This window comes from Schistocerca nitens, chromosome 12 (assembly GCF_023898315.1).
Source record: "Schistocerca nitens isolate TAMUIC-IGC-003100 chromosome 12, iqSchNite1.1, whole genome shotgun sequence".
Taxonomy (NCBI): domain Eukaryota; kingdom Metazoa; phylum Arthropoda; class Insecta; order Orthoptera; family Acrididae; genus Schistocerca; species Schistocerca nitens.
In genome coordinates this window covers 31,173,814-31,190,473 of record NC_064625.1, presented here as the reverse complement: position 1 = coordinate 31,190,473, position 16,660 = coordinate 31,173,814, and the positions used below count along the sequence as shown (strand labels likewise).

The 16,660-nt window shown below is 42.6% G+C and overlaps 1 protein-coding gene and 1 pseudogene across 1 annotated transcript in view; both read right to left on the bottom strand.

The window, feature by feature from the left end:
• LOC126215282 (uncharacterized) overlaps window positions 1-4,209 on the bottom strand; it is a 98,795-nt gene extending 94,586 nt beyond the window's left edge. The window contains exon 1 of the mRNA XM_049941971.1: window positions 4,155-4,209. Within this exon, the coding sequence (XP_049797928.1) occupies window positions 4,155-4,197 (43 nt within the window). The 5' untranslated portion in view covers window positions 4,198-4,209. The remainder of the gene's footprint in view (window positions 1-4,154) is intronic.
• A 2,358-nt stretch (window positions 4,210-6,567) lies between these two features.
• Window positions 6,568-6,685, bottom strand: LOC126215403 (5S ribosomal RNA; annotated as a pseudogene).
• Window positions 6,686-16,660: the final 9,975 nt, after the last annotated feature.

Genomic DNA, 16,660 nt, shown 5'->3' with positions numbered 1-16,660 from the left:
CAGCAGCGAGCATTCGAAGCAAAATAGTCTATTTAACATGCTCTAAAATCCATATTTCAAGATCTCTGAGCACTTCTTCATCCCCGATACTGTGAAACAGATCTGTTGTACTGCAAGCTCTTTGCTGTCTTACGCTTTTGGATGAGATGAAGAACTGCTAATACACATGGGCTCTAAAATGCATACCTTAAGAGCTGTGAGCACTTCTTTATTTCTGACACTTTGAAACAGATCTCTTCTGCCGAACAAGAGCTCATAGCTTTTAACGTATGCATTTTAGAGCCCATGCTTACTGCACAATTTGTCTTCTTTTGGTCCGTACTATCTCAGCCGAAATCATGGAAAGCGAAGATCTTGCAGTAGAACAGGTTTGTTCCACAGTAAGTGACCGTAGCTCCTAAGGCATGCGGCCCATGTTCACTAGACTTTTTTGCTTCGAATGTTCGCTCCTGTCATATCCTTGAATACTGACCATCCCTCCTGGACTCTAATATAGTCCCTGCTCCTTATGTCGTCCCCATATGAACTTACAGTATCCAAATGTTTAGCTGCGTGATCATACGAAACCTCAGTTCATCTTTAGGTTGATGCTCTATTGTCCGTATTCGCTTTAATAATACATATGTTTTTGGATGGGATCTGCCTTTAGCAGAACACAGTTTTGTTTTATATCCCACAAATGTTTCACTGCAGTTGCAGCATCGTCAGTGGGCTTTTATTTTATGGCTGTTAAACATAAAGAATGTTCCTTACTGTTTGTACACATGTAAATATTACTTTTTAAAATCGTTATTACAAATTTTTGAGGAACACACAAAGTTACCTATTCATACCTTTTTACCACGTGGTATGGTTTTCCTGGGGTATTATGTTTTTATAGTGCCTGTTTTCATTCACAGCTTGTCGCTGCAACCATATGCAGCTTAATGTAGACAAATTACTTAAGCAAAAAATTACGATTGGGAAACTGTTATGGCTATGCCTGAAATTAATTAATTCTACACAACCTTCCACAACGAATTAATTAATTTCAGGCATAGCCATAACAGTTTCCAAATCATAATTTTTTGCTTGAATAATTTGTCTCCATTAAGTAGTACAAGTATATGGTTACAGACGACAAACTGTGAAAGAAAATGGGCACTTAAAAACATAATAACTCAGAAAACCACGCCATGAGATAAAAAGGTATGAATACATAACTTTGTGTTCCTCAAAAATTTGTAATTACGATTGTAAAAACTAATATTTTCATGTCTACAAACAGTAAGGAACATTTTTTATGTTTAGCAGCCATAAAACAAAAGCCCACTGACGAAGCTGCAACTGCAGTGAAACATGTTTGGGATATAAAACAAAATTGTGTTTTGCTGAAGGCGGGCCTCATCCGAAAACATATGTAACCTCATTTCATTGTTTCGTTGAGAGCATAACACCTTTAGCTACCATGTATGAGGAGATTTATCTTTTCACACCGACAAGAGTTAGTGCAGCAATCAAATTAACAGTTTGCTATTTCTAGCATGAGCTCTGATGTGTTTTCGAATATTGAGCTGTATTTCATTCGTGTACTGTAGTTTATGGCGTGCGTTCGCCATAGTCAAGCGTTTGGCCTATGTTGCTGTACGGGATGTTAAAATAAATTTGGAGATTATTTGTAATTTCGTCTCCTTTGCAGTTCCTATTTTCGTCCCGGGCACGCAATTGGGAACTGTTGTTAAAATTTAATTTTATTCGCTATTTATAAAGATTATTTTACTTTTGTCATATGGGAAAACGTAACCGGAGAGAAACTGATTCGTTGCACGAAATGCTTGTATTGTTATCACGAAACAAGCTCTTCATCTACACTTATATACAAACTGAAATGTGAAACGTGTTTAGAGTGCTGAAAACAACTTGAAAACATTGTTCATTCATGGCCTTCATGTGATTTATAACAGCGACAGTGTTTGGTTATTGTGGAATGGAAAAATACATTTAAAGTAATTGTACTGTTGAGAATTTTATATTTCTGTTTCTGAAATGTGATCGTTAGTGACAAATAATGGCTTTAGTGTATTATAACAATTTAATTGTCTCTTGCTCAGAAGTCGAGAATAAATTGATATCTCCAGAATGAGATTTTCACTCTGCAGCGGAGTGTGCGCTGATATGAAACTTCCTGGCAGATTAAAACTGTGTGCCCGACCGAGACTCGAACTCGGGACCTTTGCCTTTTCGCGGGCAAGTGCTCTACCATCTGAGCTACCCAAGCACGACTCACGCCCGGTACTCACAGCTTTACTTCTGCCAGTATCTCGTCTCCTACCTTCCAAACTTTACAGAAGCTCTCCTGCGAACCTTGCAGAACTAGCACTCCTGAAAGAAAGGATATAGCGGAGACATGGCTTAGCCACAGCCTGGGGGACGTTTCCAGAATGAGATTTTCACTCTGCAGCGGAGTGTGCGCTGATATGAAACTTCCTGAAGGAAGGTACGAGACGAGATACTGGCAGAAGTAAAGCTGTGAGTACCGGGCGTGAGTCGTGCTTCGGTAGCTCAGATGGTAGAGCACTTGCCCGCGAAAAGGCAAAGGTCCCGAGTTCGAGTCTCGGTCGGGCACACAGTTTTAATCTGCCAGGAAGTTTCAAATTGATATCTATATAAAACAATCTGTGGTCTTTTCCATAACATTTCAGGATTGATACAGGCCCTAACCTACAAAGATGACAAAATTTGAGCCCCATGGATGTAATTGCAGGTATTAAATTTGTGGCTGAGAACGGTATACTGAACATTACATCAGTATTTACGTCATTTGCAGCTTAATAATTATAGCTATTATAAATAGTCCATACTGACAGGCATACCTAGCTTCGTGGTGCATTTACAATTGCACAAAAAACATAAGGTAGTGATGTTTGTGATGTGTTTGAGGGAAAACTGTGCGTGTTTACTGATTTCTGAAATTATCGACAAGTTTAAGTTGAAATTCTGAAGGTGGTAGGGGTAAAATACAGGTAACAAAGGGCTGTTTACAAGTCGTACAGCGACCAGACAGCAGTCATAACAGATGAGGGGCATGAAAGTGAAGCAGTGGTTGAGAAGAGAGTGAGACAGGAAGTGAGCTGACCCCAATGTTATTCAGTCTGTACAAAGAGCAAGCAGCAAAGGAAACCAAAGAAAAATTTGGAATAGGAATTAAAGTCCAAGGAGAAGAAATAAAAACTTTAAGTTTTGCCGAGGACATTTTAGTTCCGTCAGAGACAGCAAAGTTCTTGGAAGGGTGGTCGAACGGAATGGACAGTGTCTTGAAAGAAGGGTATAAGATGAACATCAACAAAAGCAAAACAAGGACAATGGAGTGTACTCGAATTACATCAGGTGATGGTGAGGAATTAGACTAGGAAACGAGACACTTAAGGTAGTAGATGAGTTTTGCTATTTGGGCAGCAAAATAAGTGATGATGGTTGAAATAGAGAAGATATAAAATGTAGACTGGCAATATCAAGAAAAGCGTTTCTGAGGAAGAGAACTTCGTTAATGTCGAATATAGACTTACGTGTTACGATGTATTTTCTGAAGATATCTGTATGGAGTGTAGCCATATACGAAAGTGAAACATGGACGATGAACAGTTTGGACAAGAAGGGAATAGAAGCTTTTGAAATGTGGTGCTACAGAAGAATGCTGAAGACTAAATGGGTAGATCATGTAACTAATGAGGAGGTACTGAATAGAATTAGGAAGAAAAGAAATCTGTGCACAGCTTGACCGAAAGAAGGAATTGGTTGATAGGACACATTCTGAGACATCATAGGGTAGCAAATTTAGTACTGCAGAAAATGGGAGGCGGGTGTGTGTGTGTGGGGGGGTGGGGGGGGGGGGTGTATCGTAGAGGAGAACAAGAGATGAATCCAGTAAGCAGATTCAGAAGAATGTAGGTTGCAGTAGTTATTCGGAGATAGGATAGTGTAGAATGGAGAGCTGTATCAAACCAATCTTCAGACCACGACAACAACAACAAGTGTACGGCATATGATTTATTCTGAATGTTTAGTACGTGTACTGGTCATGAAAACTTGACCTGTCCAGTATCATAATGCACCTGATGCACAAAAATGTTTAAAAGGACCAATAAAGATTATAACACAGTAAAGTGAAGGCTTACCTGCAACCAGGACAAAGACGACAGATGACAGCCCCGTTGCCATGTTCGGCCCATACACGGCAACTATCTGAATGGTTCCGGCGTACGAGGGGAGCACATATTCAGGTAGCAGATGGCCCGGCTGTTGTTTGTGTAAACAGCATGCGGCGCGCTGACTCGGCGGCCGGCGTGTTTCGATACGGGTTGGAGCATCTGCTGCGCTTGCACTCTCTGGCTCGCCGTCAGCAGAAGCGTGGCCCAACGGTCAACAGAGCTAATCCGAACGGTAGCCGCGCCTCGGTTTGTTGTCGCCTTATTATTGCAGCGGGAGTATTGAGCCGTAACTCCGGGAAAAGCGAAAACTGTGTTTTGCTCACTAAGGGACAGTGTAGAAGCGTATCGAACGATTCCAGGAAGTCAGCGAGAACGGCACGTATAGGGCGTAACAACCAGGGCCGGTTCGAGAAACTTTCATCCACGCAAGCGACGTTACCACTTGCCGCCCGCCCATCTCCACCGTTATAAATTATCTCTGCCTGGGCTCTTGGAAAGAGCTTAGAAATATAAATATAAATGTATTTATGATAGCAATGGGCGGTTTTTGGTGTCCCGTGTCTCAGTCGGTAAAAACGGACCATTGTAGGATCCTTCCTCTATTGTCCGTCTGTCTGTTTCTCCGACCGTTAAAAACTTTTTTCTCAGGGACGGGTAGCAGCATGAAGTTGAAATTTGTGTCCCATACTAAGGCCCACGGTCCCTTGGCGGTGTAAAAACTATTGAAGCTTCGAAGTCAAGGTTACCAAAAGTTACGGCCATTTATGTAACATATTTTAATGGTCCCAGACTCACTCATCAAAAGATATAGAGTACTGCTGGATTGACGTAGAATCATTAAACTTGACAAAAAGGAAGGTGTCACAGCACAACAAAAGGAAAAAAATGCGAAATCTGTAAATTTGTAATTATATCACACGAAAAAATATTTCTTTTGTCATTTTTTATTCGACGTCATACTTGAAATTAAAACAATTAGTAAGTCCGTATCGGGCTAACTGTGTCACAGTGGTAAAAATCGTACATCAGGCAAGGAATGGCTTTATTGCTCATATGATGCGTTTCGGAATTTATCCATCATCAGTTACACAAGAGCGATTGCTGCACTAGTCTGCGAAAGTTTGTTTCATTCACAACTTGAAACGCCATGACGATGGGTTCATTCCGGAAACGCGTCAAATGATCAAATAAAGTCATTTCTCTCCTGGTGTTTGACTTTTACCATTGCGACCCAGTCAGCCTGAATGCAGATCTACTGATTATTATAATAATGATCGCCTGCGTCCTGCATGACAATGTCATGTTTTCATTACTGAAATTGAAACATTTTCGATAATCTGGGAAGGGCGATAACTTGCCAGTATCAATGTCGATAACAAGCAAAAATTGTCGCGATTCTCGGTTTGCGGATCAACTGTCTGTATGCTTAATTAAGTTTCTACGGAAAGTTCATTGCGCGAGTCTTACTTACACCTGGCCAATTTTATTTTTTTAATATAAATACTATAGTGCATTCATTATACCAATAAACCTGGTCTAAGCCTTACACTACGTATTCTTACGCGTTTTTTTCTAGAATCTTATCGTATTCCGTTTCAAGTGGAGCCGAAGTCAAGCTGACTAGAGTACAATCAAGTACGCTTATGAAATATCGTGTGGCCAGGACCTTCTGTCGGGTAAGACTGGTCGCCTGGTGCAAGTCTTTTGAGTTGACGCAACTTCGCCGACTTGTGCGTCGATGGGGATGGTGGTGGTGGTGGTGGTGGTGGTGGTGGTGGTGGTGGTGGTGATGACAGCACAACACCCAGACCCTGAGTACAGAAAATCTCCGAAGCAGCCGGGAATCGAACCCGGGCCCCTCAGCATAACATTCCGTCGCGCTGACTACTCAGCTATCGAGGCGGACAGTACGATTATAAGGCTGCGTTTTATGTTGTGCGTTACACGCACATACTGAGCGTTAATAAGGGACAACAGCTTTACCGGCGCATTGGACTTGGACAGCACTGGCCAGCCAGCTGGTCCAACTAACCTGCAGTGACGTGAGCGGTTGCAGTTAATAATAGAGACGATCGGAGAAGCAATATACTGTAGCTCCGAACGTCATTTGATTTTTTGAACAGAATGAGATAATACATTACAAAACTCGGGCGTTACGCTTCTTAGCGGACCAGACGCAAAAATTTAACATTGTCTCGTTCTTAAGCACTCCGTCTTCAGGCCCCAAGTGGCCCATCGGGACCATCCGACCGCCGTGTCATCCTCACTGAGGATGCGGATAGGAGGGGCGTGTGGTTAGCACACTGCTCTCCCGGAGCCGCTACTATTCGGTCGAGTAGCTCCTCAGTTGGCATCACGAGGCTGAGTGCACCCCGAAAAACGGCAACAGCGCATGGCGTCCCGGACGGTCACCCATCAAAGTGCCGGCCACGCCCGACAGCGCTTAACTTCGGTGATCTGACGGAAATCGGTGTATCCACTGCGGCAAGACCGTTGCCTCGTCTCGTTCTTAGCTAACATAGTATTGTAATTGAAAACAAGAGTGGGCAAATTCCAAACCTAAACACGCGGTAAGTTTTCTGCGCGAGTTATGTGTGAAATAAAAGTGCATAGCTAGAATTTCAGCGTATAGTTAAACGTGAACCAACTGAAGGTGTTACTGTGAAATCTTGCCATATCCGAATTTGAGAAGTACACTTAAGCAAACTTGCGGCAAATTGAAAGAGTGTGGATAAACCCTTTCCTTCCGAAATTTCTCTCCTTCATACCTCCTCAGCCGGCCGGCGTGGCCGAGCGGTTCTAGGCGCTTCAGTCTTGAACCGCGCGACCGCTACGGTCGCAGGTTCGAATCCTGCCTCGGGCATGGGTGTGTGTGATGTCCTTAGGTTAGTTAGGTTTAAGTAGTTCTAAGTTCTAGGGGACTGATGACCTCAGATGTTAAGTCCCATAGTGCTCAGAGCCATTTAAACCATACCTTCTCAGTATTACCACACATGACGAGTCACTGATCTCATTTGTACTAAAATTGCAGTACACGCCGGGTGTCTATTTGCTTCTACCGCCCTGAGTGGAATGCTTAAGTTCACCAACCTGCTATCTTCTTTAGTGGTTGTTCCCTGCGCAGAAAACAACACGTAGGTCGTGAATTCATTATCTTGAGGCTGTAATAAACTCTGAAAGAGGAACTGATATTGTATGAATCATTAAATTTTCAATCAGTTTATTTATATGGGATGTCACTCTCTTTTTATTAGTAAAATGCAAGAAACTGCAACAATTATATTCCACTTTATGAATCACAGATCATTTCAGTCTTCACACGCTCATAAAAAATAAACAAAACAATGAACTGCGTATTTTCGTAGTTACCATCAAATTGTTTCCAGTTACATGTCCAAACAACCAGAGATTGCTAATTAATTCCTTAACCGATACCGACCAAGGCAGACCACATGTCTGTCTTCCGACACTCTCAAATTTACAAACCAGAGATTGCTAATAAAGTCTTAACTGACACCGACCGCGGCGGACAAAATGTCTGTCCGGGGCTACCGAACCAGCTCTGGTCTTACAGCCGGACCAGTTCGTCCGCCATCGAAGTTACGCGCGATCCGAAGATCTCCAAAGTGCTTCGTCTGCCTTTTCGTTTAGCAACTGTTTGCCATTCTGCTGGTAATTAACAATTTTGAGTTAATGGAATGATAGCCTGCTATTGAGAGATGCTTTTACATGAAATGCAAGTAAACTAACTGTTTAGTTTTTCTAACATTAATAAAAGAAGATTATCATTTTGGCTCGCAACTTCCGAACGCAGCAGCCAACCGCGGAGAAGGACCACAATTTAGACGGTCTTACTCAAGATACTCCTACTCACACCACGTTAAGTCATCTTGCCACTGCTGCATTCTCTACTGATCCAAGAAGAACTTCTTGTTTCCGAATATGATGGCTGTAAAGCCAGAAATATTACAAACTGTCATCTGCTACGTTGATAAAGAGGCGATCAAAAACATAATCTACCAAGTCATACAAGCGTCACATAGTCTCCTCTTATTTTACCATACAGTGTGAGTCACTAACTATTGTCACATAGAATAACTTCGAAAGTATGATAGTACCGTATCTGAAAAGTTTGTGGGACAAAAGTTGCATAGGACAACGGGGGCCTAATATGACGTTGGTTTTCTATTGCAAAGTGGGGTCCCGTCAGAGATATGAAGGTCAACTTTGTTTTTCTTTTTTTAAATGGCATGCTATAGTTTGGTACTTATTTTCTGATAGCGGCTATCGAGACGAATCCAATGATGTGTAAGTAAGGTTAAAGAAGGACAAAAAGGTGGCTTGAACGTCCATTTACAGAAGGTGTTCGAAGTGGTGACCTTTGGTATCAGTGCAGTGCTGCAATCTTCTTATCATGGTTTGAGTGGTATTCCTTATCACATCGGCACTTATCGAAGCACATGCTCTAACAATTCTCTCTCGTATATCGTGCAAATAGTAAATATTCGTCGAATACGGCGTATCCACCTAACGTGCCATTGACATGTAAACACCATTCAACGCTTTCGCAATACAACACTAATAGGAACGGTAAGACTAGTATCGTCGAATCAAGCGAATGTGGATGATGTATTCTTTCGAAGAACAAGTCGATATTCCCGGCGGGGTGAGGGATTTTGTCTGCCTCGTGATGACTGGTTGTGGTCTGCTGTCCTTAGGTTAGTTAGGTTTAAGTAGTTCTAAGTTCTAGGGGACTGATGACCATAGATGTTAAATCCCATAGTGCTCAGAGCCATTTTAACCATTTTGACCAAGTCGATATGCTTCTCATTTACGGAAAATGCCAACGAAATTCAATGAGAGCTAGAGACTTCATATCCCCAAAGTACTCACCCTACACGTTGTACATTTGACTACGTTTATGATAAATTGAGAACAACTGTATCTTTAAAGCATCGGAAACATATCCGGCAAAGGAAACTTACTAACGAGGAAACGGAAATTGGTACTCATGCCACTGTGGTTGGAGATCTTTGTGTTAGTTCGCGTCAAATCGTAAAGGAATCTGGCACGAACCAGAGTAGAGTTGCTCGTGTTCTGCATCGCCATAAATATCATCTTTACCATATCAGTCTCCACCCAGAATTAACTGGTACGGATTGTATGCATCGCATTGAATTCTGCCGATGGGCTGAACTTCAGATACAGAGGGATGACACATTTATTAATTTGATTTTTATTTACTGCATTATTGGGCAACTGAAAATCCATGCTGGCTGTGACGAGTTGCACACCAAAATCCGTGATCGGTGAAAGTATAGTGTGGGATTCTGCAAGACAGAATTATAGGCCCCTATTTCATCGAAGGAAATCTTAATGGCAGGAAGTACACCACATTCCTGCATTAAACATTAGGTCTGTTGTTTGAAGAAATACCTTTAGGATCAAAGAACAGTATGTGGTATCAACACGATGGGTACCCTGCACATTTTTTGCTGATGGCTCTAAATGAGTTGCAGAGACAATTCCCAAATCGTTGGATTGGACGTGGAGATGTGTCGTGGCCGGCTAGTTCGCTAGACTAGACGCGTCCGGATTTTTTCTTGTGGGGATTCGTAAAAGACATTGTTTATAAAGACGTTCCAACTACACCTGAAGATATGCGAGAGAGAATTGTCAGAGTATGTGCTTCCATAAGTGCCGACGTGATAAGGAATATCACTCAATCCATAATAACAAAATTGCAGCACTGCATTGATACCAATGGTCATCACTTCGAACACCTTCTATAAATGACGTTCATGCCGCCGTTTTGACCTTCGTTGACCTTCAAAGACCTTACTGTTACACATCATTGGATTCGTCTCGGTAGCCGCTACCAGAAAATAAGTACCAAACTATAGCATCCCATTTAGAAAAAGAAAAACAAAGTTGACCTTTATATCTGTGAAGCGACCCCACCTAACAACAAAAAACCAACGTCATATTATGCCCACCGTTGTCCCATGCAACTTTTGTTCCACAAACTTTTCAGCTCCTATCAAACTTTCGGAGTTATTCTTGGTGGCAATAGTTAGTGACAGCCTGTGTAACGTGCTGGCTGTACATGCCAGGCTCGGCTGTGGCGTGTGAGAAAGCTTCGTGCTTTAGTTCCACTGCGCCTGGCGGCTTAAATGCCTTGTTGTTTCTTACGACAAATCTCGTTAACTTGGCTTCACATTAATTCTACTCTGTTCATACTGCAGTGATACGGTAGCAACTTTATAAATGGAGCATTACTCTGCTCTGTCCGATGCCGTGAAAATTCTTGTTTCTATGTTTCTGCGATGCTTATTACTCTGGCTCGTACGAGACTACATTTACGGTATTAAAAACGGACATACTCCAGATAATCAGTATTTAATTTTTCATTTCTGTCGCACAAATTTAATTTGTAGTATTTCCTTAATTTAAACAATCTTTGATAAAATATCGTTAACAAGAATTTATATTTGCAATGGAAACTGGAATTTTGCGTGCGATGTGCATTTTTCATAAAATAATGGTAATTAGATGTGTGTTAATCAGCATGTATTTGATGTGTTCTACATTTAAATGATGCAAGAATGCGAGCTGAACTAAAAAAAAAAAAAAAAATAGAAAAATTCAACCCTAGTCAAATTCGAACCAGCGAGTCACAGAATACGTCTCAAACACTACCAATTAAACACACACGAGCTGTGCAAAAAATGCCTTAATTTTAGTGAAATAAAGTCCTTCGGTAAAATTCAAAGCTGATTTTCTCTGTGAAAAACGATGTTCGATGCGCGTGTTTCACTACGGAGCACGAAGCAGAGTCAGCTACTTTAACAGTACGTATTAACAGCCAGACAATCTGAGCGCAACAAACGTTGATGGTTGCTAATACATTAGAATATCTTAAAGTCTCATTTACAGTATCATAGCAATAAGATATGTAATACGTAAGCAGGCTCCAGTTCTAAGAGCGTAACAACACCAGTTTACGTGTGCTATTGCTGCTGGCCAGTCATCGCGTTTGTGTGTTTTTTTGTTTTTTTTTTGTACCTCAGGTTTATTCTTATGACGAACGGAGTATAGGTAGACGTTTTTCTCTTACACAAGTACATTTTTGAAATGTGCTAAATACAAATAGGAGAAACAATTCTTTTACATTTGAGATAATTCTTGAGAACTTCAAAAGCTTAAAGCGAAAGTAGAAGAAACTATACCTGTTGTATTTTCTAGCTTCAATGAAAATATAAAACTGAGCGGAAATAATGAAAATATAAGAATTCTGTAATTTTTTTTGTTTAAGAAAGGAACTTTTTGATTCCATAATTAACAAATATTTGCTTTCCATCGGAAAAGCTGGCAGCTTACATACTGATGCACCTTTGTTGGACCATATTGGTGTGTCTAATATCGCAATATCAGCACCAAAACGTGGTATCATTTATGTACCACATCCCACAACGTTGCACAAGGTAATGGCGGTCTTGCGTGAAATTTAAGCCCCATTGTATGAGGATTTAATCGAAAAGTTTAGATTTCAGACACACACGCAGTTATCTTGCTAAGACGTGTTCGTGGTCCGTATGTTTGCTGGAAGGTTTTAGCTTCTACCTGCGATATCCTATACTTACACGTGTCAGGTTTAGCTATTAATTGTGAGACTAACTTCTCGCTCTCACGGCTAAAAAAATACAACCAAGTTCCACAAGATCCTCTTCGCGTAGACTGAGCGAGATGGTGCAGTGGCTAGAACATTGGACTCGCATTCGGGAGGACGACGGTTCAAAACCCGCGTCGAGCCATCCTGATTTAGGTTTTCCGTGATTTCCCTAAATCGCTTCAGGCAAATGCCGTGATGGTTCTTTCGAAAGGGCACGGCCGACTACCCCATCCTTAGCTAACCGAACAGGACCGATGACCTCGCTGTTTGATCCGCTCTCTTGAATCAACCAACCGACCTCTTCGCGTAGTCCATGTTGATGCCAATAGATCAAGTGTAACGCGACGCTTGCTGGTCATGTTGTATAATAATACTAATGAATAAAGACGCACTATAAAATCCCAAAATGTGCATGCACTCATGCACTATCAACCTACAATACATGGACGGCCAGTGAAAACTACATTAAAATTTGCGGTATCATTTTTGTTTCCAATTGATTAACTCACTTCTCTTTTTGCACAGTTAACACGAACAATATTCCTATTTTCTCTGTGAGGTTCCAGCGCTTATCAGTCAAAATATTTTTGCAGGCAGAAAATGAAAAACAAAATGTCCAGATGTGTGTGAAATCTTATGGGACATTACCGCTAAGTTCACCAGTCCCTAAGCTTACACACTACTTAACCTAAATTATCCTAAGGACAAACACACACATCCATGCCCGAGGGAGGACTCGAACCTCCGCCGGGACCAGCCGCACAGTCCATGACTGCAGCGTCCGAGACCGCTCGGCTAATCCCGCGCGGTTGGCAGAAAATGACCTCTCTGTATCGCAAGTAGATAGGCGCAAATTTGAGGGAACATATTTGTGACGGTGTCTGATCAATTTCTTCGTTCATGCATTCCCCACAAAATATTGGGTGGTGCGTAAGATGGCAGCGATTTTGTTTTACATATTGGTATTCCGGTTGCTGTGGGTTCATTGATAGATTCTCGTTTTGTATTTGTAGTTCTCTGTTGCTGTTTGAGTTTAAATATTGTTATTTGAGGATAGTGAATCCAACTGTGAACGCTATAAAATGGAGTAACAAGTTGTCGTGTCCTGAGATAGGTGGGAGAGGGAAAAAGGGGTTGCTGGTCAGTCTGCGCTCCGGGGCGGTACAGAGCAGAAGGCAGGGGGACAATTCACAGTGAAGGCATTTAATTGTTTTCTTCTATCTGAGCCAACGCTGGTACAGGCATTTACTAGAAAAGCAGGTGGTGAGACTCTGTAGGGAACTCGTTGTGGGGACTCTAGGACAAACAGGGTTTTCAAATAGTTGTTTATTCCAGACAGGACTTACTAATGCAATGGAGGCTAGTTCCAGGGTTAGAAAAAGCATGAATAACACTCTTACCGCAGAAGCCAGTGCAGAAGTCCCAGGAGTGGATGCTAACCACAGCAGCAAACACTAGCAGCAGCTTAAGGGGGGTAGGACGTCAAACGGGCCGTATTGGAGCAGGAGAGGCACCACAGGACATTTTAATTTCCACTGTCTATACTTTTACAAATAAATTCATAAAACTTTGTCAGCATGACCAGGAAGGATTCAGGATTCACACTGATAGCTGTGGAAGTTCAAAAACATGACAAAATAATTTTACTACATGTGAAATTTCATCATTTTTTCCGGTTACTATTGGCTGCATTTGTTGCTATAGGTAAATTTTTCTTCACAAGTAAAAGAGATTCTTTGATGAATTTTACACAACATACAAACCATACTTACAGGTGTATGAAACTCTAGAATTTTCTAAATCTATTAAAAACTGTAGTAAAAATTGAGATAAGTAACTACAAAATTTGATTTTTTCTAAACACAAAGTTTAAAACGTAACAGCTCATTCATTTTTTCATAAATTAAATAGATTCCAGAGTTTCATACACCTGTAAGTATGGTTTGTATGCTGTGCAAAATTCATTGAACAGTCTCTCTTACTCATGAAGAAAAGTGTACCTATTGCAACAAATGCAGCCAATAGTAAGCGGAAAAAATGATGAAATTTCACATGTAAAAAAAAATATTTTGCTATGTTTTTGAACTTACGCTGCTATTAGTGTGAATTCTGAATCATTCCTGGTCATTCTGACAAAGTTTTATGAATTTATTTGTAAAAGTATAGACAGTGGAAATTAAAATGTCCTGTGGTGCCTCTCCTGCTCCAAGTCGGCCCGTTTGACGCCCTACTCCCCTCAAGACAACAACTTATTTGCAAAACAAAACATCCTGAATGTGACACTGTTCACTGGGACTGAGGCACTACAATAGAGAGAGAGAGAGAGAGAGAGAGAGAGAGAGAGAGCAGACTTACGCGGAGCTGGACCGAGGCTGGAGTCGACGGACGCTGATTCGGCGCCCAGATCGTCTGACTGAGAACTCCGCCAAAATGCCGAATCTAGGCGTTTTAAAGGGTCGCGTGGGGGCACTGTTTTTCCCACTTAAAGCCACCCAGCAAATCCCGCAGGTCTCTTGCAGGTGCCTGCCAATCACGGTTTAGGTACGTCCCCTCTACTATTCCTAAGGCGGGGATGTTAATGCAGTTGCAGTAATTAAGTCCGTATTTGGTATCAACATTGTTCAGCTGAAAGCTAAACGTAACTGCTCTGCCAAGTAAGGCTTGCAACATTATTGTTATACGTCACTTAGCCCTGCCCCTCGGGCTCCCCGGAGTAGGGACTGCTGGGTCAACAGTTTTTGGCATTTTCGCTCTCTTTCTAAGCCTTGGGAGTCTACTGACGTTGCTGTTCTCAGGGCTGGTATTAAGGTGGCTTTCTACACTAGTACGTGCCTGTTGGTTACAAAGTTCTGCGGTGACAACCTACCACAGCGTCTAGACGACATACGGAGTTACATGTTAATTCCTTGAAGAGTAACTAGCGCCCTGGGACCTCGTCTGGGGGCGTCTGCATTTTCGCAGGGCTCTCCCCTTACTGTTTACTTCATGTAACAATATATCTCCTACTTTGGTCTGCCCTCAGCATCGTCTCTGCGTCCGCGCCTTTGAGGGCTTCTCGTCCTTTCTCACAGCTTCAAGATAACACTACAGTACCAAGGAATAATCAATATATGACAAAATGGAGAAATCGTAACATTTCCGACATATGCTTCTGTTTGAGTTCAGCAGGGGGGTGACAGGAGCGGAGGCAGCCAGGAACATTTGCACGGTGTAGGGACGTAATGTCATTCGACAGAACAGGGCAACAAAATGATTTTCTCGTTGTAAGGAGATCTGTTTTGACGTTAGTGACTTCCAACGTTCAGGACGACCGTCGGGGTCCGATGAACGTCGTCCAGACGAATTAATCCGCAACGATCCACGTCGGTGTACGAGAACTGGCAAAAGTGATGAACTGTCATCGTTCCACCATCGTACATGTGGGGAAGCTTCAGCAGTCTGGTGTACTTGCACCACATGCTCTAAGCCTAAATCACAAAAATGTAGCCATACGTGCATCTCTGCTTGCTCGTCATCAATTGGCTCGTAAAAAAAAGGACGATTTGTTACGTATTGTTACTTGTGACGAGAAATGGTGTCTTCATGCTAACATAAGGAAAAGAAAGGAACGGATGAGGCCAAATAAAGCAGCAGCTCACCGTACAAAGATATGCTCGCATCCACAAAATACACTGCTGGCCACCGTAAATGCAACACCCTGAAGGAAGCATCCGAATCAAGTGAAATTTACACCATGGGTTTGCAGCGATGAGATATGCAACTGATTAGAATTTCAGCGCAGACGCACATCACGCGCGCCTGTGGCGCCACCTCATAGCGCCATTTAAGGCTTGGCGATTTCGACGAGTGTACGTTCGGCACGTGTGTTTACCTTGTGGTTGTTTCATAAGACGATCAGTTATGCCTCGTAGACAACAGCGAACATCTTTTGACCAAGTATCCGAGTTCGACAGAGGAAGGATAGTGGCTTACCGAGATTGTGGATTATCATACAGAGAAATCGCTAGTCGTGTTGGACGAAACCAAACAACTGTAATGCGGATATGTGACCGTTGGATGCAGGAGGGTACGACGGACCGACGTGGTCGATCGCATTCACCTCGGTGCACCACTGCACGTGCTGATAGGCAAATTGTGCGCATGGCAGTGACGGATCGCCCAGTGACATCCCGAACCGCAGCACAGCACATTGCGTCTGTAACGCATCATCCAATGTCTGCGCGTACCATTCGACGCCGTTTACAGCAGAGTGGTCTGTCTGCAAGACGTCCATTGCTTCGTCTACCATTGACGCAGAACCACAGACGTCTCCGTCGCCAATGGTGTGATGACAGACGGATGTGGACGGCAGAATGGAATGACGTTGTCTTTACTGACGAGGCACGCTTCTGTCTGCAGCACCACGATGGTCGGATTAGAGTGTGGAGACACCGTGGAGAGAGGATGCTGGACAGCTGCATTATGCACCGCCACACTGGTCTTGCACCGGGTATTATGGTATGGGGCGGTATTGGATATTACTCTCGCACGCCTCTAGTACGCATTGCTGGTACTTTAAATAGCCGGCGCTACATATCCGAGGTGCTGGAGCCAGTTGGCCTTCCTTACCTTCAGGGCTCGGCCACAGCCATATTTCAACAGGATAATGCGCGACCACACGTGGCACGCATTGTCCAAATGTTCTTCGTCAATAACCAGATTGAATTGCTTCCCTGGCCGGCTCGCTCTCCGGATCTTTCGCCGATAGAAAACATGTGGTCCATGGTTGCTCAACGAGTGACCCAGATTACATCCCCAGCTG